The sequence below is a fragment of the Corvus hawaiiensis genome, chromosome 7 (genome assembly GCF_020740725.1).
Source record: "Corvus hawaiiensis isolate bCorHaw1 chromosome 7, bCorHaw1.pri.cur, whole genome shotgun sequence".
Taxonomy (NCBI): domain Eukaryota; kingdom Metazoa; phylum Chordata; class Aves; order Passeriformes; family Corvidae; genus Corvus; species Corvus hawaiiensis.
In genome coordinates, this window is record NC_063219.1 from 30,465,388 (window position 1) to 30,493,183 (window position 27,796).

Below are 27,796 nucleotides of genomic sequence, written 5' to 3' on the forward strand. Positions count from 1 at the left end.
AATTTACTTTTATTACAACCTTCAGTCTCTAATCTCAATTTCTAGCCTAAAGAAAGAAGCACTGGTCATGGCTACATGGCTACAGCATAATTACAGAGATGCACGGTATTCTTGTTTTATTGTTCTCTTTTTTTTTTTTTTTTCTTTTTAATGCAAAGCTAAAGAATGCAAATACCCCAACCCTTGGGAATGAAAGTGAAGAACAGAGCAATAGAAACAATGTCTGGCGAGTGTTATATAACACAGATTTGTTACCCACAAGAAGTAAACATGATAAATTGAGAGATATATTTGAAGGTTACCTAACTCATGGCAATAAAATTGTTATTTGGCAAAGCTTAGATTAGGTAACTCCAACAGTTATGGGAGAGTAATGTAGCATTTGTAATTAAAAGCTTTTGCCAGGAAATAATGTTCAGTTATCAACCAATACACAAGCAGTAGAAATGCAAGAACATATTATAGTTACCTGTGAATGCAGCACATACCTGACCACGCTCCAGTACACATTTGGGATTTCCAACCTCCCACAGCAGGAGTTTCACACAAGTAGTTCACTATCTAAATTTTGGAAGCCAATCTCAGTTACACTGTAGATATACTCAGGCTTCTGGATTTACAGCCAGATGTCTATTGCAGAGCAAGTGAAAATATGCAACTTATTCAGGAGAACGCTCCCCTCCAGGAGGGGAATGCAGGATTTCCCAGGCACTTCCAAAACAACTGTATTTGCACATCATTCAGCTATGGCACACGTATCTGAAGATACCATACAGATGTAGCTAGTACCGTTTACAGATCTAGAGAGAGACAAAATGAATACTTAGCCCCTTCCTTCTTTTTCCCTGAAAGAGGAAAACATTCTTTTTTACCAAACTTAATGAGAGAAACCAACCTGTCTTTATTGGTGCCTTAGCTGAAAGTATTGTCAGCAAATTCCATCTAGACTAAAAGCTTTAAGTCCCTGTGGTGGTGTCAGATTTCTCAGACTTTAAGTTAAAAATGAGTTTGAGCAGATTAACTAGCTGGGACTTGAAGATAAAGCTGGCTTCTCTTAAAGAAATGTGTTTTACACACTGCTAAGTGTGCTTGGTTCCTCTTTTATTCAAAGGAAGCAAAGGAGTTTTGTGAAAAGAGCCTTCAATAGGGTCTTTTCCTTTTAAAACTGTGGAAGAGTTCCAGCCAGTCTGCAGCACTGGCTTGAACTTTGTTTTTCTCCAAAGCAAGAACCCTTTAGTTTTCAGTGGCTTCCACATTTTTTCCTCCTCCTTTTGTAAAATGTGCCAGTGAAGTCAAGTGGGTTGGATTAACAATTTTCCAAACATTCACACTAAGGACCAAAAAAGGAAATATTTAATAAATATAACCAGGAATACGTTGGAATGTTGATCTTCTGATGATCATAAGAATTTTCAGTCATAAGGTCTAATTAAATATACCAAGCTGGAAATGCTTCCAGTGACTGTTACGTCTCCTCCTTATCTGCTCAAATATTTTTAAGTCATCCCAAGTGGCTTCTCTGCCAAAATGATATTTTTAATGTGAGTGACACACATGCACAAGAGACTGCATTAAAATTCACCCAGGCTAGTGACATTTTGGCATCTCAAATCGTCTCTGAAAGCTTCAGTTTAACTTAATGCACAGGGGGATAACTGGCAATGAAGCAGTTCTGCAGTGGTAGTCGTATGTGTTTGTTTAGAACAAAATTTTTTGGTCTAAGAAAAATTTGTCCGCGTGGCTTAGTATGGCAATTGGGACTACCATTGCTGACATTCTTCAATTGTGGTGGAGCAGGATAAAAGGGAAATAAAGACATCACGTGAGACAGTTTTCCAAAAATACAATGTCACACTGTTATTCAAGAAAAAAAAACATTTCTTCCAAGATTAGATACAGAAAACAAAAATGAAACCCAGGGAATGACTAATTAACCACTTTTTCTGATTAGGAGCAGGAGAATTCCAGTAGCACTCAGATGCTCAGAGCTGCTTTATATTAACTAGTAAAACAAAAAACATTTTAAGAGACAATCAGTGCCCCAAGGAGCATCTCCTCTACGTAGACAAGTCAGACAAAGGAAGCTCATTGTTTTAGAATTAGGGAACTGAGGCACAGAATAATTGTCTTGTCTGCAGCCAGTCTGTGGTAGGAGGGTAATTGAATGCAGATCTCCTCACCACATGCACATTCTCTATCCATATTCCAACTGGTCAGCTGAAACAGCCTTTCATTAACTGCTCTGTCAACATACCAAGAATTACAGAAGACCAAGAAAATTTCGTATGCTTCAAATCCACTTCTCCCACTATGGCATTTTAAAGTGTGTAGAGCAAATACTTACCATAGACACACTGAGTTCTCCAAGCCAGAGAGCAGGTTGGAAACTTACAGTTCATAGGGAGACTCCTCCTCCTGCGAAATTCCCACTGATACTCTAATTTGAACTCCAGCTTCCTGTTGCAGGATCAAGTTTTTATTTAAAAAATCTTTAAAATTTTCCAGTTTTCCTTTAGCTGGAAGGTGAAGCTTTATTTACTTTAAGCTAAGATCTGCCTTCTTACTGTACCTTTCCTCCCACAGTGAGTGGCATTTACCTGTTCAAACACAGTAAACTGCATCATCCACACGAAGAGTGAGGCTGTCATAGCACTCCTAAAGGCAGTAAATGCAATTCCCCGCTCTACCAACAACCAGCAGAAGCCACGAATTAATCTTGTTTGTGTCAATGTAGCTTTTGGAGAAATCAATAAAGAAATAACTACAGGAAGGTTTGGGGACACCAAAGAAAGTTAGCTCTGGCCACTTAGCTGAGCTAATTGACTCCACATAAAAGAGGCGATTCACAGTCCAACTCCACTTCTGGGCTGTGACACAAGGGGGGCAGAAGGTGTTCCCCAAAGCAAAGTATTTTCTTTTATAGACCTGTGAAAATACCTCGCCCAGTGGGGCTCCACAGGCCTCCTGCAGTACAAATAACCCACTGCCAAGTCAGGCCATTTGTTTTGCTAAACACAACCTTCTCCAAAGCATTTTTATGTTACACATTTGTGTATTTTATTCATACATATCTTAACCTACTGGGAACCAGGGAGGAGAAAGCACTTAGACAACAAAGTGTGAAGGCCTCCATTTGCTCACAGGACAACTGAGCAACTATTTAAGAATTTTGGCACATGGGCCATGATATAAGCAGCATTTCAGGTGCTTAAAATGAGGATTAGTAATAATAAGATGTAAAAGCAATAGAGGACATTTTGGTCCTTCTCTTTGGTGGCTTCACTTCACTTGAAATACAGAACTCATTTGATCTTTGCATGACAAGGAGCTTCATCAGCACAAGGGAAATTTTACCAAGTAGGAAGCAAATCTGTGATTCCTTAGAAGCCTGGGAGTACCAAATCAGTGTTTATTAGCCTCACAGCCATCACCTCACCCGTGCCAAGTTATTCTGTCAGTCTGGCTGCCCAGCTCTTTCTTCATAAGAAGCTGTGATGCAGCTGAACCCTATTTCCTAAATCATTCCCCTGTTAAAGCTTGTGTCTGGAGCACTACCCTAAAACCTGTTCCATTTGAAGACTTGGTGTTTTCTGGTGTACAGGAAAAGTTTCCGATTCTTTCAAGTCATGATAGTTCTCTGACTCCAAAGTGTCCTGTGGCAGGGAGTTAGTTCCATAATCTAGCCCTGTGCTGAGAAAATATATTTTAAATAAATATTGGCTACTGCCTGTCTGAGACCATTTATAAGAAGAAGAAATCAAACAGTGGAGTAATTTGTGCTGGGTTAAATTTTATTCCTTAGAAAAATCCCCTATGCCCTCCTTCATCTCCTCACCAAGGACGGTTAAGGGATGCCTAGAATGTGCATGTAGGGTAAGAACTAAATGAGACAAGTTCTTGTTCCTTTTTTGTGATTGCAAAGCAAAGAGTAAGTTACAGTGGTTATGTCCTTTATTAGTTTTACTAACACACTGAATACATCCTCCTGTTGTTGGCATCTCACAGCACCAGAGGAGACAGGTCTAAAGTATAACTTTAAAAAGTTTAATTGTTTGCCATAGCTCTCAGGCATGGAGATATGATAAACTCTCTCGTATTCCTTCAGGCAACCTCTCATGTAGAGGAGAGGAGACCACATTTAACAGTGCCCTCTCGTGCCTGATGGAATAAAGCACCTGGTTACAGACCAGGTGCTCAGCTCCATATGGAGTGTTACATCCACAGCGTGCTTTGGAGAAGAGGATGTAGGGCAGCATTCAAGTGAACAGTTTCCATTCTGGAGAGAAAATGAATTAACTATACTCTAAATAAAATAATTCCCTCTCTAGAGCACTTCCAAAGCAGCAACTACTACCAGCAAGGCTGGCACAACACCATCAGCATATAGACAGCCAAATTTTCATTCCTAGAGTTAGACCTTCTCCTCCATCTCCAAAGCAAGGGCTCCCTTCTCTGCTAGAGAGGAACAGGGCTCCCCAAGGAGAAGGAAAATAGATGGAAAGCAGATGACTCTGTCTCATGTTCACCCTTGAGCTAAGCACAGAAAAACTTCAGAGTGTCCCTGAACTTTTGGGCTTAAAATGGCTGAGCACAAAAATGAATACCAGCCCAGAGACACACATAGTACTGAAAAGAAATGCAACTAATTTTTCCTCTCTGATCTTCCTCTGTTCTTCTTCCTGGTGTTATCCCACATGCTCAGTGTAAAATACACTGTATCTGCTTGTATGCACTCACAACACATCTCTTCTAGCACAGTGTCACTACAAATTACAGTTCCAGGGGCAGTTTCTTAATACCAGTTACGCTCTTCCTTTCACCTGTGCTAGGAAAAGAGTAATTTAAAAATAGATTGTCTTCCTTGCAGCAGAGAATCTGCAGACATCAAAGCCGGCATCTCTTCTCTGCAGCCCTGCAGTGAAACATTGGGTATTCAAGTAATTTCTGATCAAAAGAGCTACTTCTGTCATGGGCTGCTTTATGCCCTTGTAGTTTCTAAATCTTTTGGCAGCCAAATCCAAATGACTACACTTACAGTAAACACTCTGTTTTCACCCAGCATGGATGCAGCTCACTGTCTGTTCCAAGCAGTGCCAGCTCCACAGGCTGCCAGCCCTGGTCCCCGTGGCTGATCCCCAGCCCAACACCAAGACAATCTGATCCCTGTCTCACTCTCGGGACAGTTCCTCCTGTGCATCACAAGATGTGGTGCTGCTTTTTGACAGATAAGCAGACTAATTCCCTGGGCACCAGGCTAACTCAGGCTTGGGTTGCTGTTTATTTGTATTTCTTGATCAATGACAATTTCATATTCTAGGTGTTTGGGTTTTGGTTTTTTTCCTGCAAAAGGGAAATTCGTAAGAGATCTTTACTGTATGAATAATCTCAGACTACATCAGCATCCTTGCAGCAGGCTTTCAGGGCGTTTACAGCTCACTCTCTTCTATACAACCTCTAATTTTCTTGAAACTTGTAGTAGGTCAATTATCTTCTTGTTCCCCCTCCTTCTGTCACATTAGCTCGAAATCAGGCAATGAGTTCAAAAGCTATTAAAGGGACACAGACAGATACCAGGATCATATAAGTCTCATTTCCCTAATAAAGTAAATTAACATTTCAGATGGTGTCTGGTTCTCATTGCTCACAGTCTAGACAAAACAGGCATACACAGGACAGACAGGGAATTAGAGCTGAAATTAGTTTTTATCCTTATTACATTTTTACAGAAAAGAAATTGCAAGTTCGCAATAAGAATAATTTTACGTGGTTTTGGGGACAGCTCAAGAGAATGGCTACAGAAGTAGCAGCTGTTCATTTCTATGTTTCCAGATTTATTCCAGAAGAGGACAATGCTGATCAAAGTTCAGGAGTGCCTAAATGCACCTCTCATTAGATGGGTACCCACTGCAGACTGCACTGGTTGTCAAAGCCTTTATTTTTAGAAGTGACCTCTAAACTGTCTTGTGTGGATATCCAGTCTTCCCACTGGTTCCAGATGATGAGGAAGAAATTAGTGCAAAGACATTAAAATGTAAATTATGTATAAAAGTTGGAAATAGACATTAGGTGTACATGTGGTGGCAGGACATGAGCAGCAACCTACAAATTAATGTTGAGTTTGAAATGGAAAAAAAAAGGGAGAAAAGCAGACAAAGGGGTAGCTTTGAAGTACACTCCAATGTCACAGCTGAAGGACTCCATCATCAGAAATCAAAAGAGAACATAGATGGATATTGCTTTATAAGTGCTCATAAAACTGGATGTGCAGTAAGACAGCTGTAATAAGCTGAATGCTGTGAGTTAATCCATACTTTTTTCACAAGAGCACTGAAGCTAATCCATACTGGCATTAGGCTCAGTAATTACCCAGTGCAGGTGCATACATTTGCTATGCCTGCAGCCAGCTTTGAAGCTGCTCCAGCACAAGCTGTTAGCTGGGGAAGGACGGCAGCTGTGGGTACGTATTTTGTACCTGGCATTCATTAAGACATCCAGTGTAGATCCCTGCCAAGACTTGACTCTGCTGAAAGTGTGCACTTTATGGATTTTGTTTCTGGAAGTGCTTTGGATACAGAAAACTCTGACTAATGCTCTGTTATTCCACCATAAGGATTAACAAAATATTAGAGTCTTTTAAAAATTATGTTGTGGCTGTAGGATTTTTTTGCCTCTATATGTGTACATGTATAACTATATGTAGGTATATGTGTGCCACTGTATTTAGCATGAAGGCACTATTTAATCATTAAGCAGAGGACTAAGACCTTTCCAAGCCTTAATCTGGAAAAAGATGCCTAGTTTGCATCTCTGATTTCCAAAACAGACTAAGATGTCATTGCAATGCAGATTTCAACTCTTACTATTATTTTCAAAAACATTTCCTTTGAATGAGTTTGAAATATTTGAAGATTGATGGCTGTGACAGCTCAAAGGCTTAAATATGTTTTTGGTGAACTGCAGAATAAAGGAGTGGAGCAGAGCAGAACAGAAATATCATAACCAGCAGATTCTTCCAACGAACTTGTCAACTTTTCAAACGTGTACTAACCACAGCTTGCTTACATCCCTAGATCTTTGGTGTCTTTTCATCAGGATGGATGTTTCTATGGGACTATTGCAAAATGCCTACCTTAAAGATGAAACAAATCAAGTCCTGAAAAAGATAATTGTAAAGTGTGAGATCCAGATGAATTATGGCAATATCTGGCTGTTTATCAGTATGCATGCTGCAAGAGATGAGGGTCAGTGTTCCTCCCACACTCATTAACCTACTTCTACACAGAAAGTGTCTCTCAAAAGATATCTTGGTAACTTTATGAGTGGGGTGTAGGTTTTTTAAGGTCTAGAAGTATTTCTGGTACATCTTGGTTATTCTTAAATCAGATTATTGCTCAGATTTTTCTCCCTAGCAGTGCTGATTAAGCACCTTCATGGGCCACCTCAGAAGTGATGAGTGTTTCAGTAGAAAGAACAACCTTGCTGACCAGCTACACTTTCCAGATAGGGGTGAGAAGCATAGAAGAACAGATGTTTCCACATGTGACTAGAAAGTGTTGGTCTCCAGACATTCCAATTCCCAATGCTTTCATATACATTAAAAAAAATCAGTTGCAATTTTACCCCTTAAAGGAGAGGCTTCCTACCAGCTGTCTTTCTCTGAATACATGTAAGTAGGAAACCATGCTCACTTCAGTTGAAACACTGCATTCATTACTTCCTAAACATCCAAAAGGCTGGGGTTACAAACAACCAAAAAAGGACTCCAAAATCCACCCCCAAAATAAACTGCAGAAAACCCCCCCAGCCTGTATGTTTTCCTGCCAGAGTTTAATTTTCGACTGGAACTGTTTGACGTGTTTGTATGCTGCACATATTGCTTTTATACTGGAGTGCGGCTTCATTAGGAACAGAAACGTGTCTCTCATGTGAGCTGGAGATGGGAAATTAGAGGCAGCCTAGTCAGATCAAAGGGAAATGTTTTCACCACAGCTATGGAGCTCAAGAAACATTTTAATTTCTTTACCACAGTCTTACAATGTAATCTGATTTGGGCAGCTTTCTGTATCTCAACCTCCCTGCTTTTAAATAGAGGTTCTAATAATAATTAATTACACATATTCTTTGCCTATTTGTACTAGACTTTCAGGATTCTTTCTCTATACATATCCCTCATCTTCTAAAACAGAATCTAGTTTGCAGTCTTTTAGCCTCATAACAATAGAAATAATTATGTTGTCTGCACACAAAAATGGCCATAATTAATTAAGAGAATGAGCTGGAGTCTGAGACTCAGATCAGACTCCTATTCATCAGTACAGGCATTCAAGTGCTAAATGATTTGCAATAAAACTTGTAATTAAAGCTCTAACAGTTTTTCTAGTGTGAAAGACTTTTTTTCTCTGAGAACATTTGAAATAATTTTCTTTATTTCTGAAGAACTGAGCACACGAATGAGCTAGTTATTCATGGAACTATGGCTTTTAATAAGGTAATCTCATTAAGGAAAATGTAATGATAGGTTGAAAACAATTAATCAAAGAGATCTAAAAACAAATGCTTAGCAAAAAAAATTATATGCTTTCATTATAGTTTGAAAACAGCCTAAGCACTAACAGATTGGCTGTTGTTAACACACCTCTCTACCTGAGGCCTTTAGCTGGACAAATGGTTGTTGGAAAGCCCTTTTCCTCTGAACACATAATCTTTGTCTGAGGTATCAGCTTTGTCCAGAACTCATTTGGCTTCAATAAAGCTGAATAACAAATGTTAGCATTTTAATGCATGTAACATCATCTGCTTTTAACGTGGCTATCATGTGTGCAGTCTAGAGAGAAGGTAATGAGGAAGGGACAGTAGGACTGTGAAATTATGTATTGTATCAAAGGATGTCCAGTGCTCCATCGCCAGTACTGAACTATGGAATATCAGTACTGATAAAAACTGAAACTTTGAGGAAATTTATTTACAACTGAGCAAACTTGAGGTGATGCCACTAGTCCCCAAAATGACCTTTACACTTTGATGAGAAATTATGCCATTTCCCAAATATGCCTTGGATTGGAAACACCCAAGGGCATTACATCTGCACTACTGTTTTAATTAGAGTTGATGTTTCCAAAGAAACAACATACCTTGTGCCTGCTAGAGCTAACTGGAATCCTTTGTCAGTCCAGGCATGCTTAAACTGAAAACAAAGGCATTCTAGCAACTGACTTTTGGAAATAAAAGTGGAGAGGAGAAGCCCAAAAGCGATAGAATATAAATTGTGAGGACACCTAACTGTAAAGGTGGCCTTCAGGTGTTCCAGTGACTCAGCCATCCTGGAAGTGGAAAGACGGACCATGTCACCAGTCCTGGTGTCCGCTGCTGTCAGTTGTGCAGAAGGTTTTTTCCTCCTTTATCTGCAAAAGGGATTTTCTTCCTATTTCATCTGATTCTCTCCCTCTCTCTCCCTCACTTTCTCTCTTCCTCTCTCTCTCACGTCTGTTTTAGTCCCAGTCCGACTTTCACTGCCATTCACTGTCACTGTAATAAGTTGGGCCCAAGCCCTTTCCTTGAGAAATGAGGGAAGCAATGCTATTCCTATCTAATGAGATAGGCAGCACTATTTTCCCTTGCACCTTTAGAGCATTCATTCATGCTTAAATGATTCCAGATGATCAGAATTAACCAGGAGAGCTAAAAAGCTCCAAAAGTCATATAACAAAGCAAGTTTTTGTTGTATGTATGTCTCACAAAACTTACAGACTTCACTGCGCTCTGAGCTCTTCAGGAGAATTGCACATCCAATGTAATGATGCCAGCAGCATGTTCAGCATTAGAGCTCAGGGGTGCAGGAGAAAGGCTTTTCCCAGGATAGCTCCAGCTGAATTTCATGGAAATTTTTCCTGAGATCAGGACTATCACAGTCACCACTTCCACCTTCTACAGATACCTAGGGTATCTTTTAAGCTTTCACCAAAACATAGAAATTAGTTGAAAGGAAAATAAATAGGACAAGAGCATGATTTCCTCCAATGTGTTTGGTACAGCCAAGGGTAGGCAATCACTGACAGAATCCTGCTGCCATACAAACAATACAATCACATATGGGAAAAGTGCTTATGAAAAATCCTGCTGAAAACTGCTGTGTAGCAAGAAGTTCAACAGCAATTCCTTGCTCAGCCTAATTAGAAAATGGGAAAATGGGAACCCATTGGGACCAAAGAATATTGCAGTTTATATGAGAATATTGCAATTTATTATCAATTATGGATGGAGTAGGAAGACTAGAATGATTGCAAGCTTAGCTAACACATCCTGGCAGCTATTAGTTTCTCTGTTAAATAGTGATAAGACTGAATAATCTAACAAATACAGGTTCTGATCCTAAAACTGAGATGCAGAGTTCCTTCACAGTCTCAGAGCCGAGACACTTACACTGACTACAAGTACCAGATTTTACAAGCATTCTTTGGGGAACTTGGCTTGGTCTGTCCCTGGAAGTTAGAGCTATGATTTATATTGAACTACCAGAGACATTCAGATTCCATTATGGTAAGAGTTTGTTTTCTCCAGTGGATAACCGAGGAAGAGTCTTATCCTGGTAAGGGTTGCATTGGAATGAAGATGGGGGCAGACCCATATACAACGTGGTATTTGTAAGGGGAGAAGTATGGCAGGAAGGAAAGGGAGAGGCTTCAATATATAAGCATAAAGCCACAAAGATTAGACCAAGAAATGCAAAACTGCTCCAGAGGAAAAAAGCACAGTCTGTCAATGTTCTTGAGTGTAATAATGCACAGAAGGAACACATTAATTGTAACCTTGATTCAATTGTCAATACTCACAAGAGGTGGATGGGAACAAGACTAGTTAATGTCCCCTTAAACTGCCAGAATAACTTCTTTAAAATCCTGCAAACCCACAAACCCACACTGGTGACTTGGCATACTACACCACCAGGCTGTCTGAGCACAGGCTGAGAATGATCAATTAGAAGCCTTGTGACTCAAGTAATGAATCTTGTCGCAAGCCTGTAAAGTAAACTTCAAAAGGAGAAGGGTTCTTTTGCTGATTTTTGGAGCCCTAAACAATTTTTCAACAAAACCCAGGCACTCTAAAATTACTTTAATTTGCAGTCATCCATGTCTCGGCAAAAGGCAATCCAGACCAGACTTTGAGTGCTTTTTGTGTGTTCCTGTTTAAAAGGTGAAGAAGCTGCTGTTCAGTTACTTCAGCAGAGGGGATCCAGCTGAAGGAGCCAACTGGGGGGAAATTTCTAGACTTTTAGAAGTTGTTTCTGGAATTTAGGAGCAAAAATGTTTCTAATTGTGGCTTCTGTGGGATGAAATGACTGATGAAACAGTGTATTTGGAAGATGTGGCCAAATCCAATGCAACCACTTTCTGTAGCATGGCTGGATGACAACAGCTTTTGTTGTAGCCGAGTAAAACAGTGGTTTAGAAATGCCCAGAGCTGTTTACAAAGGAAGAAAATCAGCTTCAGATAACTTTCAGAAATGGCCCCTTCTGTACTGTCATGGGCATGAAATGTACATGTCACCCAAGATCATGCCTGAAGACCCTTAAGCAAGAAGGGGCCAAGTACTGCAGGCACAGGACTATGTCCTGTCACTTCTGGAACCTTTGGTGGAAGTTTCCAAGAAGGCCATCAGAATAGACTTAGCAAACATCTCAGTAATTTAAAATATTAATGGTGAACATGTGTTGTAACTGCAGTTAATTAAGCTCTGATAAAAGAATCTGAGCACAACCCATTACACACTCCCTAGAATATTTCCCAAGCAGCACCAACAATAGGGGCTCTGCCGTACACAGACTGAGCCGGCCTGCAGGAATGAGCGGTGTCTGACTTCTCAGTGGGTTTGTGGGGATGATTCCTGCTCTTGTTTCCAGAGCCAGCTGCTGGGAGAGAGCTCTGCTGCAGTGACTGTGCTCTGAGCCTGGCTTTCAGAGCAGAGATTTCCCAGGGGAGGTCCTTAACCCTTTTGTGAGGATTAGGGCTGGATTATGATGGCAAAAGTGGAGTAAAGACAGTCATGGCATATGAGGGAGTCTCTGATGTGTGTTCACCCAACAAAGGGTATGAATGGGCAGGGTTGTGACTCCTCAGTCTGTATACACACTGCTCACTGTTATCTCAGATGACATTGTGATTGCAGGTGTGATTACCTCTTGCAGAGGGAAGGTTGTTAGTGACTCTCAGAGGCTCCCTAAAAGCACAGCAGTGATTGCAGGACCCTGTTCAGGAGTGCTCCTGGGAAGAACCAGGAACCTTGAACAGGCAGATGCCTATATTTGCTCAGTATATGTTACCCTGAACAAATTGGATTGGTGACGGATAGTATTTTTAAAATAAAAACAGTGAGTGCTTTTGAAAAAACTCACTTCAAAGTCTGATCTGAGCCTGTTGTTCCTCAGTAAATGGCTGCTATGAAAGCAGCCACTTAAACTCTTGCTTCACTGCTTACAGGGTGGCTTCACTGTTCTCTCACAAAGAGGGTCATGGTTTAAAAGATGGACAAGGTGAGAACATTCCCATGTGTTTGGTGTTACAGAAGGCAGGTAAAAATCAGTAGTCCTTGAACATCGTGTTCTTGCCCAGGGGCCTGTGTGAGACATAAAAATGCCACACTGAAAATTCTTTGAATGGAAAGGAAACTTTGGTTGGAGACGACACTTGAGCTGGAGAGAGCTCAGTGTCATGGTGAACTGCTGCATCTCTGCAGACTGGGAGGGAAGGGGGACGAAGGTTCAGGGAGTATATGGGAACATCCTCCCAGTGCTGTCTGTCTGAAGTCTTGGGGAGTACAGCAGAGTACTTGGCCCTGGTTTGCTTGTGTTTCTTGGAAAGAGGGTGCTGGGGCAAGGGTGATGTTGGGATGATCTTAGTACTGAGACTAACTATGGAATAGAACTGGCATTCCCCGGGGAATAAAGAGAACCAGAAACTGATGTTAAAGCTATTTATATTCTAGATTAGGCCAAGAAAAATAGTTTACACTTAGCTTAATATCATAATTGCAAGTCCAAAACCATCACTGCTAGCTTCTAAATACAGAATAGAATCTGGGAGGAGGCAGTAAGAAAATATATGTTTTGGCTTTATGATTGCAGCAGAGAAATAGCCAGAATTCATCATGGACTTGGACAAAACCAGGAGTCTTAAAAGAAATAATACTTCTAAGTGGTCTTTAGACATTCAAATGTCTAAAGAGCCTACAAACCACATAATGTTAAGTGTAGCACAGAAGGCCACTACACTTTGAGCAGTTCAAGCTGCTCTTTTTAAAGGCAGTCAGTGAAGCACCAATTTTACACTGTCTTTGGAACACAGTGTAAAAACTTCAGTAATGGATATTCCCGTGCATGCAAAAAGGAGATTTTCACCATGTGCCCCTGCCTCTGAACTTGCAATACTACTGGTGTCACTTCATGACTGGGGATTGTTGCATGACAGTGCACTGTGACTCCAGTCTTGGTGGGCCAGAAGTACAACTGGAGAACCTTTGGACAATATTCTCTCCATTCTGTGCCCTGATAAACAGAAGATGTCTGTGAAAGCATTGGTCTTTCAGTTCAGCTTGCTGTTGGGTCTTCAAATAGTGAAATTGTTCACTGATGGTGCATTTAGGTATGACCACAGGATCTGTGTAAATCTGAATTTCATGGTTGACACATCTTGCTCACATACGATTTTATCCCTGAAAAAGATCCCCATGTAACTGTGGCATTTTCACCAAGCCTTGGGATGGAAAGCAGTGTGGACTGCTTACAGAGAGGCACCTTTCCCTTCCTCACTGCAGTAAAAGGCAAAAAGCTAGAGTGGATACACTTCCCAAGACTGTTATAGAACACACGAACAATCCATTTTCACAGATTAAGAGAAATCTGGAGACTAAAGAAACCATCTTCTTCTCTACCAAAAAGATTTCTCAGCTTATATACTGTGTATGTAAATACCATATGTGTACAAGTGAACAACCTTAAAGAGAAAACAACAAACTCACCCTATGCTTATGCTGAAGAGAGACCTGATCACCTGCAATACGAATCAAAGGCTGGGGAAAAGCTGTTCTCTTCTGTAGTGGTTTGGTCCAAAATATTCATACTATTTACCTTCTGTGAGGTAAGAATTAGGAGAAAAGCGAAGCAGGCACCACATCACTTCCGGGATGATGCTTTGCTAACCCATGACATCTTCAGGCTCCTGTCTGGTTACAGCTCAAACTGCAAGAACAGTCATGAAAGTGACAGTGACTCTTCATTTCACTTTAAAGCAGAGGTTAAAGTAAGCTCAGCAGTAAGACTTCATCTCCTACTTGTTTGACTCCTCTGTACCTAAGGCTCTGCAGGCAAAATCCCTGACTCATGTAAGTGAAGACTCCTGAATATCCCTGCAGCTGGCTGAAGGAGAAGAGACTCTAGGACTTTGTTGTGCAAGGAAATTATGGAAGCAATTCCCTGAATTTTGGGGAAGACAGATGCTATCTCTAACACTATTTGCCTTAATCTTGAAGAACCACTTGAGATGGGCCGCCTGAGCTTAAACAGAAACACATCATTAATGTGGGTAGTCTGATCTACCTAGGATGGTTTAGTTAAATCTGTGTTTGGACTGAATTGTGTGTCATACCCACTTTAATACCTCAAATCTGACTTGACATTTTCATCTCTAAGTTCTAGTGCTGTGGCAGGTGTGCAGCCCTGTTCTGGCTGATCAAACTTGAATATTCATCTACAATATTTGGGGACCACTGTGAAGTGACTAAACCTATTACTTTTTTTTTTTTCTTTTTGCCTTAGTTTCTCTGATCTAACAAAGAAAATGTTTCTTTCCCTTCTAAGAAAAAACCCATCCTCGTTAAGAATGCCTGCATTAAGTCAGAGACTCAAGAAAGGTACTTGAGGTAACAGCAGCAATCCCTGGGTTGTTTGGAGCTTTTTTTGTTAAATATTTTGTGAAATATTGAGGTCTAAAACCTCCCTTCCATGGGCAAGTGAATGATGCTGCCACTTGACCTCAACTGGTGTCCCAGGTAACTTTAACACACACAGATGCAATACTGGCTTCACTTTGGCAAATAAGGCAGCTTTTGTTCCTTATGAAGTTTTTGATGGAATTGGACACAGTAGTAAGGCAGCAATCCTTTGTGTTTGCAGGGAGCCATTACCATTCCCCAGTTCTTGGAATGGAACACTGGATTATAGGCACTTATTGCTCAAGAAACCAGAGCAGGGAATTATATGTGGGTTAAACTCGAGTATTCTGGAGTATTGCCCAATCTTTTCCATGTTCCACAAGGGAAAGGGTTCATAAAGGGAAAAGAGCTTGATGGCATGTTTTAAAGAGTTCCTTTTCTTCCCCTATCACTGGAAGGTGCAGATGACAACTTCACAGAATATTATTTGTAAAAATGAAATTCTTGTAACTTCTGTGTTTATACAAAAAACCTACATGAGGCTACATAAAATCATAGAATGGTTTGGGTTGGAAGGGATGTTAAAGACCCTCTAGTTCCAAACCCCTGCCCTAGGCAGAGACACCTTCCCCTACAGCAGGTTGTTCAAAGCCTAGTACAGCCTGTTGTCCAACCTGGTCTCAAACACTTACAGGGTTGGGGCATACACAAGTTTTGGGGGAAACCTCCTCTCATGCCTCACCAGTCTCATAATGAAAACTTTTTTCATAATATCTAATCATGAGTACTGGTGTTGCAGTTTGAGCTGTCCAAGTGAATCCATACAACAGAAGAGATGTTTCATAGCAGCTGTTACTGAACATGTAACAGTGCTCATTCATAATGCCCATATATGGGGAATTTTACATTTCATTAAGTTGCTATAGCTCTGACTGACATTTTGGAGAACAAAACAAAGGACCATTTAAAAAAAAGTCTCCTCCTTCCTGTCTCTTCTAAGTTTCTCCTCCTTGGAAGTGGACACACATTTCAAACCTGCTCCTATGCCATTATGCCCAAGAGTATGTTCCCAGTCATCTCCTGCTTTCATAGAACTGACTTTGTGAAGGCAAACAGGAAACAAGTAAGATGATGAAACATCTTCCCCCATTGAGGTAAAAGTGAGTGTAAATGCTCTCAACACCAGAACAATGTGCTTGGGCATCCTGACACCACAGCTGCCTTAACATACACTGCCATTAGCTTTGGCCAGGAGGAATACCCTCCTTCAAATGGAGAAAGTCCTGGCTGCAAGGAGAAAACTGAATGAGTTGTCTACTAGTGAATATTCTTCCCATCTTTTTTCAGCTATCTTGTGAGTTCTAAAGACTAGAGTTTATTGTCTTTAACCCACACCATAACAGTAGTTTAAACTTTCCTTAGTTTCTACACTGAAACTACTCGTAAATACTTAATTAAAACCTGTTCACTTTCATACCATCAACCTTATTTTGAATCTGAGCACAATGAGTGTGGAGAATACTCAGAAATCCAGGCCAAGCCTTAAAAGCATTCTACATGACTGAAGTCACTATTTAGTCTAACTTTCCTTTTTCAAAGCAGGAGTGCCAGTTGGCATCTTCTGTAGTGTGTGTTCTCTTCATACCTTTGTATGACTCAGTTACCAGTAACTAAAATAATCACAGACCTGCTCCCCAGCACAATGCATGGACAGCATCCTAACTTTAGGATGTGTCCACTCAAAGAGATAACCATGACGGACTTTTCTCCTACATGGAAACATACAAGAAAAGAATGCCAGGAAGGACAACAATGTTTTCTAGGAAAAAAATAATCAGCAATTCTGCAGAAAAAGCAGTCTTAAATAGAGGTCTTTATACTGCTGTTCCTTTTCCAAAGATATTTTGCCTGAAAAACAGCTCTGAAGCACTGCTGAGGGTTTAAGACACACAGAATGGTAGCAATACCAGCTTCCCATACCTGTAACTTAAACACTTACATTATGCATACTCTTGAGACTGAGATTTGGAAAAGCCTGTCTGGGAGAACAACAGACTGGAATCATTCCCTGCTCCACTCCCATTCCTGTGAGAGCCAATTCGGGTGATTCAGTCCAGACTCTCTGTATTTATGTCCAAGAGATGTTTGACACCTCAACAATTGTAGAATTTCCATGCCTTCCTCATGCTGTGTATTCTGGTGCTTTCCTAACTGTACTGGTTTGCCAGCTTTCAGCTAAAGCCTCGTTTGCCTCCTTTGTGTCAGCTCTGCTGCTTCTGTTCCTCAGCATCTTTCTGTTCTGTGTTTACCCACGGGTTCTACATTCCCTTTTACTTTAGATAAAAGGCAAACATTTGTAAAAAGCATGCCCTATAACAGAATTGTAGAAAACAACAGAACTTTGATGATTCTTTTCTTGCCCTTGTCTGGACTCTCCACTTCATTTTTCCTTCAAGTACAATGCTCCAAAAAGAATATAAAGTTTTATCAGTGGTGAATGAAAAAGGATTGTTCCGTATATTTCCTACAATATATATTATACACTAAAAATCAAATATTGATGGCTGCCTTTATTTTTGGAATAGCCTGATTCTGACTTAGCAACTGTAACTGTCAGCATTCCTGCAGAGCTACTCTGTAACTAGCTCTGCCCTGGCCTCTACCTGTGGAACCTCTTGCTCATGTACAGCACCTTACAATAGTTCTTTGGGGAAGGAAAAAACCCACAAGTGAACAAGTACATTTAATTTTGCAAGTAAAGAGTATAAAACTAAGTCATAATTCGAAAAGCCATTTCTATTTTATATAAAAAGACAGTTATTTCAAGTTGTACACTTCAAGGGGAACAGCACCACAGCCTAAAAAGGGACAAATTCTATCCATAATTGAGACAGCTAGGAAATATATATGTATCAGTACCATACTTAATGCACTTCAGAAAAACTTAATTTATCCTAATAGCTGCAGCACATTTTGCTTTCTCACACTCATTGTTTCCTAATGTTACTTTGCAGAGTCCTTTGTAACCTGGCTATGTTGGCATCCAAGGCTGCTAAGCTATTTTTAAAGTCCTCTTCATCTCGAGACGTAAATGTTGAGAAAGAAGATGCACTCCAGTCAGACCTCCCTGATAAATCATCAAATGAAATGCAACTAAAATCAGCTACTTTACTGCCTGTTCTCTGAGAAATCCCTGTTGGAAATGGCATCGATGCACGAGGGTATGTACGAGGCTGAGGCTGGTCTGGTTTATCCATGAAATCTTTTGCAGCCACACTTGGAATGCCTCTTGGTCTCACTTTGTCTCCTTCTGGCTTTGCTTTATCCCCTGTAACTTCAAGAGTGTTTTCCATAGTCTTTTTCACACTGTACCCAGCACTTAATTTATCCAGTACAGTTGGATCTTCACATCCATACTGCTGCATGGAGCTTGGAAGATCACAGTAATAATCCAACCTCTGGCAAGCCCCTCTGCTCTGGGGTAGCACACCACTTCTTCCAGAGACTGGCTGCTGTTTTTTAGAGGCGCTGCTAGTCAGTGGAATATAAATTGTCTCATCCAACTTGGTTTGGTCATCTAGTAAAGTCCCAGAATCACTCCCTGTTTCTGCATCTTGCTTCAATGGAGCTGGTAGTACTCTGGGAGCAGATGTTCCTTCTTCTGTGAATGTACTGTTAATTTTACTTCCTTCAGCAGCAAATTTTTCATAGGACAGATTTTGCATTTCTGCTTCTCCAATTTTATTTGGGATTTGAAGATCTGTATCTATCAAAATATGATCCATTTCTAATTTTTTAAGGTAAGTCATTACTGAAGTACTCCCAGGAAATGGCTCAGGTTGCATCTGCTTTTCATGGTCTTCCAAAAGAGATTTCGAGAGAGTTTTTTCAGGTTTGGGTCTAACATTGTCCCCTGTGAGGTCAGACAGAAGCTTGGCCATACTGCCTTGCAAGGTTCTGTTAAGGTAAGATCAACCAGACAGATTCAAAATCAGTCACTATAAAAAAATAGTTTAAAAATTTTCTGTAGAAAAAAAACATTAGCTGTATCAGACTGTGGCAAAGTTGCAATGCACTTGCTACATATTGTCATAAAATGCAGTACAAATGTGAACCAATTCCAAGTTTTTTTAATTCTTCTTCAGCTCACTGTGGCTAAAAAGTAACTAAAATATCACAGCCCAGTGAAGTTCTCCAGATTATTCCTGGTGTACCTACTTTGAGCAGCACAAGATGAAATAAACTGATGCCAAGAAACTGTTACAAAGAAGATTGAAGCAGTTATCAAAATCACTAAGAAAGGTTTTCTGAATTATTCTTCCCATTGCATCTAAATTTAAAAAAACATAATAAAAGAAATAATTCTTCTAACTTACTGCTTTCTATGTCAAAAAAGATGAACATTTAAATGTTTATGTCTCTAGCATATACACAAATACATGTAATGTGACATCATTCTACCACCACCTGGTGGTCAGCTAGCAGTCATAGAAGCATCTAAACTGCTGAAGAATTTGACATGTCTATGAAAAATACTCTGTTGTTCCCATCAGTCCCAACTATAAACACAACAGACAACAGTTTTGTTTCCTGTGCACAACATGTCCAAAGCAATTGTATATACACACCTTTATGCATCTGCAAAAAGCTATTTATGTCTCCCAGCTTGCCACTACTTTCAGCATAAAAGAGCGAGATAAAATAAATTCACAGCAATAGTTCTTACTGGCAGATCTGCTATTAAAAGTTAAGACTTCACATAAGTTATGGCAGATAGTATTTTACTTTACCAAGTCATGGAATATGATAACTCGGTTTTAAAACAAAGTTATAGCAGCATTATAACAAAATGAACTGCAAAGAGAAGTTTTAGCCTATGACCTCTCACCACCAAGATACTAAGGTAAAATCCACAGTATGAAAAAAAACCCCCAAGGAATAAGAAAGAATAAATACTTTTTTAAAAGAAAAATAATGTCAGGAGACCAAAAAAAAACCTTAGCCAATAATACCTGGTGAGTTCCCTCAGTCTCTTAACTTCTGCATCACGCTGACGTAACGTTATGCCCAAAATCTTATTTTCTTTCTCTGAAGCTTCCAGCTTAAACTGAAGGCTCTTCACAGTTCCTAATGCCTCTTCCATTTCTGAAATGCCAAGAAGAACTTTGTAATTATTTCTTCTCACTTTTAAAATGCTGAACAAAGAATAGCCAAATTGAAAACACACACCAATCTTGAGCTTGGTAGAATGAATGTCATAATGCTGTTTGTTTTCAAGCAATTCTTCTTCTTTATCATGAAAACCTTTTGCGAGATGTTTATTTTCTTCTTTCTGACTTTCTATTATTTTCAGTAGTTCTTCATTTTTAGCCTGCAGTGAATCAAGGCCTTTTTGCGATTCTTTCAATTGACTCTGGAGCATCATATTCAAGGACTGCAAAGAAACCACTACCAGAAGTAAAACATAAAATGTTTAAGTGTTTTGTGTGGTAGCTTGAATTTCTAAACCAAACTAAGTTTTAAAATAAACTTGGTAATATTAATTTTGGTTACAGATAGAAGGGGTTTTTTTTGCAGCAAGATAAAGTTCAAGCTTCCTTCTTAATTATTTAATCAGTCACGTTCATTTTAAGAGGCACATAATGAAAAATAATCTGCTTGGCAGCTGTAGAGCCAAATCCCACTACGTTGAGTCTAAAAAGGCCCAACAGTCCATGCAAATACAGTTGCAGCATTACACTCACTTAGCTATTACTAGAGGCCACAACACATACAGACATATGAAACTACAGATATATAAATAAATAATAATATCTATTGAAAAAAAGCTTTAACAAATATGCTCCTATCAAGCAACATTATTGGTACTTTACATTCATAGTTGCAGCTCTGTCCAGATGTCTTCTCACTGCCTTCTTGTTCCCTAAGCTGCTGGTTTAATATTCTTAGTCTCCTAAACATGAATTGTGAAAAAGCACAAATTCAGAAATATTAGAATATGCTCAAAAGGACTGCACTCTAAATTACTTTGGTGAGAAGTTGCTTTTGAGAATTAAATGTCAGGTAATACTTCAGGAATATAAACAAGTCTTAATAACACATTTTTCTTACATTCTGGTACTTCTTCAACACAAAAGACCCTTTCCAAGTATCTGGTAAATATCTACTAAATAACTCTGTTCTGAATTGAAGTGCTACCCAGTTTGAGAACTCCCCTGAAATGAGAGACACTTTTGCACTTGAGAGCAAACTACAAAAAGAATATGAGCAGGCTAACTATCTTGATACTGCAGTTTTCAGAATGATGCATTGACCTCACTCAGTCAAAGGCCCAATCATGAGGTAACTGATGCTACTAAAATACCAAAGTCATGCTATGTATTAATAATTGCTTTTTTAAATTGCTTTTTTTGCCTTACCAGAAAAGTTTCTAATCCATAAATACTACACAGACAAGAAGGGAAGAGCCTTAACAAAGGCAATGTAAACCACACCAGTTAAAGATGCTTTAGGGGCACCTGCAGTAACCACAGGCTCACTGAGTTCCCCACCTGCGCAGCCGGGCATTCTCACTCCGCAGAGGCTGCAAAGCCAGAGCTATTTCAGCTTGGACAGTCATACTTCCCACTACAGCTGGGAGCAATGATATAGAGTCTTCTATTTCACTCATCAACCTTAACATTTCTGAGTCACCTGCAAGAAGTGAGGGAAAAAAGAGACTCCATAAACCTATAAATCTGTAATACAACTAACATTTTACATGTGATTAAGCAATCTGCAAAGTGATTTAATAGTATCTAGGGTTTTTTCCCCCAAGAAAACTTCACCTTTAACTGTATTTATTTTAAATTGTTAAGCTTAACTATGAAAACTATGCTTTACATCCTCAGTAAAACACAACCCACCCTCTTTCCAACCAGCTTTGGTGGGACTGTTACTGCAATCTGTCCACACCAGGACCCTTCTTAGGAGAAAGCTCTTTATATGAAATAGCAACAACCTTTATCTTGCTGTCATGATAATATTAAAACATTACAAAAATAAATTAATACTTATCCAGAGTGAATCCTGAAGGTTTTACAGTTGTGGAAACCACAGTAACATGGCACATACCATCTGACACATACAACTTCCAGAAACGGAAATGCTCACTCTTTAATAGAGCACTTGTGTTATTTGCACGCAATAAATCTGCTACACAATGAAAATGTTCTCACCTTGATCTGCTACCAGTGCTCTGAGCTCACCCATAAGATACTTTACAGTCCCAACTTTATGGGCTGTTTCTTCTGGACTTTCTTTTCTAGATTTTAGAACTTTCTTCACGTAACTTGTCTTACAGCTTGTATCTCTCACTGGAGATACATCAAGTACATTTAATTCATCTTCTTCACTGACCATGTCCTCACTGTGCTCTTCAGGAGTATCCTCCTCCGTGTCACAGGAGCCATCATGTTTTGCTGGACAGTGATGATGGCCCCTCTGTTCAGTCCTGCCATTCAGCATTTCATGGGATTGTAACAGGGCTTGTATGCACCGCATCAAGTCTGCTTCTTTTATCTGCTGCCCTTGGCTTGGGGCCATCTCTGTGCCAGAAGACGTTGGGATCAATGCAGGCACTGAAGGGGTTGATGCTCCTGGTGCTGTACAAGGGATCACACCAAGAAGAGCAGTGCCAGACTGCATTTGTGCAGCAGCAGCAGGAGCAGCAGAAACCACTGGGCAAACCACAGGTCCTCCCATCTCTGCCACACATTGACTGGCACTGTCAACAGGAATGCCCTGCATAAAGAATATTCTAATTAAACAAAAAATTAACGCGATATTTCTATCTTTAGGAAAAAACCCTAACAGCACCACACTTGTCTGACTCAATGTAGACTTGTTAATTCTTTGCTAATTATAAGAATAACTACAAATTAGTAACTGATTAATTTTCACGTATAATAAGGAGCAATTAAAATGTAAATCTGATTTAGATTACCTCTATCTTAAATGTTATGGGCAACATTAAAGCACAGTTCTTTTACAACTGTTCTGTAATGAAAAAACCTCAGCAGTTTCTTGAATCCAACCAGAACAGGGAAGAAAAAAAAATGAAGGACAACACTGTTACCTTTCAGTATTTTAAGTAGATGAATTTCTTAAAAATCAAGGTCATCACTAGCAATGCATGGACTACCTGCAGATGGAACATAAGTCTACAGCCTTACAGATTCAAGGTGGAAGCCCTTTGCTACATTTCCCGAGGTGGCAGCTGGTATTCTCCATCACCTCTATTCTATTCCCCGAAATACACAGGCATTTGAACATGTGGCTCCAAGATAATGCAGCGTGTCTGAAGAAATAATTGCCTTGATCATTGGCAGGGAAAGCTCCATATGATATATGATTTCTTCTGTCAGGAGCTGGTTAATGATCCTAGTGTGCATTACTGAGAATGCAATTAATAGTAATCAATAATTTCCTGCACTTTCCATGTTTGTTGTCTATTACAGAATTCCCCAGGCAGAAACAAGCAGCCAGTTGAAATGCCTCTAATTTCATTTTTTGGTGTCTACATAAAATGTGTTTTGAATAGCAGCATTTTCTCTGTGCATTACTACGGTTTGAAACACACAATTTTTTTAAAGGAAAATTATTAGGAAAACCGACAAGTAAATGCATAAATACATAGGCAGTGCTAATTCAATGTTTATTGATAGTGAGAATCAAACTTTTACTTACTGACTGAGTGGATAAGGGATTAGCTGAATGCTGCAGGGACAGTGCTGATGTGGAAGCAGGTAACTGATAATTCAAAGCTGTAACGTTCTGACATCCTAAAAGAAAACAACGTTCATAGATCAGGGCAATGTGGGACAAAACTCATGCACTTAAATAGTCAGCTCTACATGAATAGTTCCACTAACCCTGATTTGAGGTAGGAGGAGGAGTTACAGTAGGAATTTCATTACTCTTCTGAGGGGGTTGGCCAGTTATCAGAGACATCTGAGTTTGCACATGCTCGTACAGTTTCTGATACACCCCAGGAGAGTGTTCATTGCAAGGCACATGCGTTGATTGAACCATCTGATTCTGTGCTGCACTGGAAAGTTCCTTCTCAGTAGAAGGTGCGGTAGATGAGGCAACTTTTCTATTTGATATTGGCACTGTAGAGAAAGAACAAAAAACTCAGTCTGAAGGTGCCTGTCTTCTTGATCTACACAAACCCATTGTATTGTCTAGCAGATTCTGGCAGGCTCCCTTGAAAATGGAAAGAAAGATCTTATGATCCAGTATTCCAGTCAGATTTTGATTCACCAGCAAATTATGATCCAGTATTCCAGTCAGATTTTGATTCACCAGCAAATTAATCCATCAATTTTTTCTTCCAGATAGAGCAACCTAAACCAGTTGGACAGGCAGCTGTCCTTGAAGGAAGCACAGAAGGTATCCTACAGAAGGTGTGTTCTAAAATGCAATTCTTAAAATCTCTGCTTAGGTACAATTAAAACTCAGTAATTTTACAGCACTGGGAAGATATCAGCTACATGCTCACTTCCTGCAATTCCCAATGGGCATTCTGCTACACACCTGTCTACAGGCCCCACCCACCTACTGGATTAGAAATTGCACAGAAGAAACAGGGCGCAGAGAGGCAGAAATGATAATAAGTGAAGTATTTCCCCTGGGAGCAACTCAGCCAACAGCACTTCATCCACCTTTTTATTCAGTGCTTTGGCCACTAAATCATTTGAGCTCTTGTCATTTCTAGCCACACTTCCCTGTTTCCACAGATCCTTCTTTGAGAAAAGCCTGGCTTGGACACTGAACTCCAGACCAGTTTCTAGCTGTGGATCCTAAACTGAGGCCAAGGACTGCAATGCTTCCCTGTCCAAGAGCTATAAGGAAAGGGTATTGTCATTCTCTTCCACACTTCCTACTAGATAAACCTGATGATGCTGATATTTGTAAACACACTCAACTTTCTTCCTTATACATGAAGTTCAAACATCTCTGAATTTCAGGAATTATTTAGTAAACATTTAAGATTTCTGAAAGACAATACATCCTTTTGTGGATTCAACCCAGGATCAACCTACGAACAAACAGCAACAATTATTTGAAGCCTTGTTGTATCTCAAGAGGTTGAGGAGTCACTCAGTGTTGTTTGAATAAAAAAAAAAAAATCAACCCTAAGAAAGCCCACTTACCAATTTCTTTTTGGACAGGGGCAGGAGTAATGATTCTTTTTAACCCCCTCTTCTTGGAAATATTTCCTTTGGTTAGCAAAGGCTTGGAAGTAATTTTAAAAGTAGTTGTTTTCCCAGGTTGTTTATGGACAGTCTCCCTTCCTAGTATTAGTTGAAAGAAAAAGTGGTCAACAAAACAAATAAAGAGAGTATTACAAAACCTAAAAATGTAACCTGTGTTTTCAATAGGTACAACCTGTAGCTTCCTTGTGTAAGACATTCTTCAGTAAAGCTGCACAATGGTCAAGTCCATTATGAACAGCATCAACCTGCACAAAGAACACTGCAGTCAGCAAACGAGTACCAGCGTTTTGTTTCCGTAAACCAAGATGCTGTTTTAGATGTGAGTGTACCCTACTCTGCCACCTGGCAAAGAACAACTCATAACCAAAAAAATGTATCATTTCCAATGTATGACTCTGCAATTCCATGGAAGTTTGCAAACATGCAGATTCTGCAAAATAACTAAATTGTGTTGTTGCACTCATGTCCCTTTGCTGGATTTTATGTTAATTATGTGTATGTGTTTTATTCTTATTTCCATGTACAGTTAAACAATTATCTACAGCCTACTTGTATTTCGAAGACAACTGGCTCAGCACTACAGAAAAACCAGTCCTGCAGCCCTGACTCCGTGCTACTCTTTCTTTCCTGCACAAAAACCAAACAAGGGTGACTGCTCTTCTGTGAGGGCCAGCCCTTGTCCATCAGCAGCTTATTTGTGTTTGCAAAATGTATCCTGTGCCTTAAGGACATTTGTCAGAGCCAAACTCACTGCACACAAAGCCCATCTGCTCCTATCTGCAAGATGCAGCACAGACACTGTTGCTTGCCTTGCAGAAGCAATTTCAGGTTCAGATGCAAATTAATTAAGTTCTAAATTAATCTGGCTTTCCTCTGTTACTCAAGGTATTCCAATTTCCCCTCTCTTTAGATAAGGGGGATGACTGTGTTAAAGAGTCATTTAATTACCTGATTGTCAGATTCAGTGGAATAGAATTCAACATCAGAATGACATCCTTTCCTTAAGACAAACCTGAAAAAGTGAAATTCATTGTTTATACAACCTCCTTAATATGAAACAAAGTAAAAAAAAAAACAACTTACTTTCCTTCAGTAATAGCAAGTAAAAGAAAATTAATTTTATCATGAAACAAAATAACTTTCTGAAAACTTTGCATGGTTGCAACAAACACGTTAAGCAGATAATAACACTTTACATCAAAGAAGAATTCAGTCTCCACTCAACAGTCTTACAGCTAGTAACTATATAAATTCAATCTTTTATAAATAAAAGATGAAGACTGAAATCTGTACTTTTTTATGCAAAATTTCTATTCAGTCTGTGCCTGTCTGTCCATGGGCTGCTTAGAACCTTTAAGCTCAAAATGTTTGATATATACACACAAGGATTTTTTGTCAATTGTGAGGTATGACATGTATAAGGCTCCAAAATACACCAATTTTAAACAGTATTTGTGAATAAGGCCTTACTGTTTTCTTCCATTTGTTAGTTTAGCTGCTCCTGACAGCCTTCCAGAAGACAGAGCCTGTTGATTACAGAAATACACTTTGATTTTCATGAAGTATTTTCACAACACACTTGAAGACTACTATTGCCCACCAATTCCAAGAACTTTTGCCGAGGTGAATCAGTTCAAGAGAAGTTTCAAGCTCTCAGGCCAAGGAGGGGGCCAGTAAGGCCTGAGACTTGTGGGTTTCATTTCACAAAGCACACCTTGACAGCAGGATGCTTTGCTAATTGCCACAGCATTCCACAGACACAGTCACTCACTTAAGGACACTCCAAGGGCTGATGTACAAACATGTTTCAAATGGAAACCAGGCTTGATAAATACAGACCTGAACCGTGGGGACTTTAAGAATCAACTATGGTCAGAGCACACAGCACAAATACATAATCACAGTCACACAATCACACAGCCAGAATCACAGCATGGGTGAGGCTGGAAGGGACCACAGTGGCTCAAGCAGGGCCATCCCAGAACACACGGCACAGGTCTGCATCACGACCTGTTCCTGAATATCTCCTAACCCGAGACTCCACACCCTCTCTGGACAACCTGTTCCTCCTCATGTTCACATGGGAGCTCCCTGTGCATCGGTTTCTGCCCATTGCCTCGTGTCCTACTGCGCGGCCCCAGCGAGCAGAGCCTGGATCCATCCTCTGACACCCACCTTTAGCAATTTACACACATTGCTAAGGTCCGCTCTCAGTCATCTCCTCTCGAGGCTGAACATCCACATCCCCTTCAGCCTTTTCTCGTAAGAGAGATGCTCCAGTCCCCAGTCATCCTCGTTGCCCTCCGCCGGAACCGCTCTGGGAGCTTCACGTCTCTCGGGCAGAGAGACAAGCCCAGAACCGCACACAGCGCCTCAGGACCGCCGTCAGGTGGCTGCGGTGCAAGCCGGGCTCGGCCTCGGAAGGCCCGACCTCGCGCAGGAGTCGCTACGCGGACGGCGGGAGGGATCCCCCCACGGCCCCTCACCCCCTCCGAGCACACCCGGGCTCTGGCGAGAAGACCCAGAACGAGAGCCGAGCCCCGCCTGCTCCCCCCGGCCCTCACGCACCTTGCGGGACCGCGCAGCCCCCGGCGCGGCCATGGCCCCGGCCCGG

The 27,796-nt window shown here is 40.3% G+C and overlaps 1 protein-coding gene and 1 long non-coding RNA gene across 7 annotated transcripts in view; one reads left to right on the forward strand and one right to left on the reverse strand.

Annotated features, from left to right (window-relative positions):
* LOC125328841 overlaps positions 1-25,142 on the forward strand; it is a 30,630-nt gene extending 5,488 nt beyond the window's left edge. For 4 of the 5 annotated variants that reach the window (XR_007204895.1, XR_007204898.1, XR_007204899.1 and 1 more), the window contains 3 exons: positions 17,938-18,144; positions 24,301-24,369; positions 24,703-25,142. This is a non-coding gene — a long non-coding RNA (uncharacterized LOC125328841). Of the gene's footprint in view, positions 1-17,937; positions 18,724-24,300; positions 24,370-24,702 lie in introns of all 5 variants that reach the window. The other variant, XR_007204896.1, reaches the window with a different exon arrangement.
* CCDC14 (coiled-coil domain containing 14) lies at positions 128-27,796 on the reverse strand. Of its 2 annotated transcripts, XM_048309982.1 has the most exons (13): positions 27,751-27,796; positions 26,653-26,708; positions 26,131-26,194; positions 25,355-25,427; positions 25,120-25,260; positions 23,836-24,075; positions 23,651-23,745; positions 22,141-22,705; positions 21,475-21,616; positions 20,797-20,876; positions 20,153-20,371; positions 19,936-20,068; positions 128-18,880 (listed from the first exon to the last, which is right to left on the reverse strand). In XM_048309982.1, exons 1-13 carry the CDS (start codon positions 27,781-27,783, stop codon positions 17,911-17,913), a joined length of 2,811 nt encoding a protein of 936 aa, XP_048165939.1. In that variant the 5' UTR covers positions 27,784-27,796; the 3' UTR covers positions 128-17,910. The 2 variants fall into 2 exon arrangements, with proteins under 2 accessions (XP_048165939.1, XP_048165940.1); XM_048309983.1 differs by lacking the exon at positions 23,836-24,075.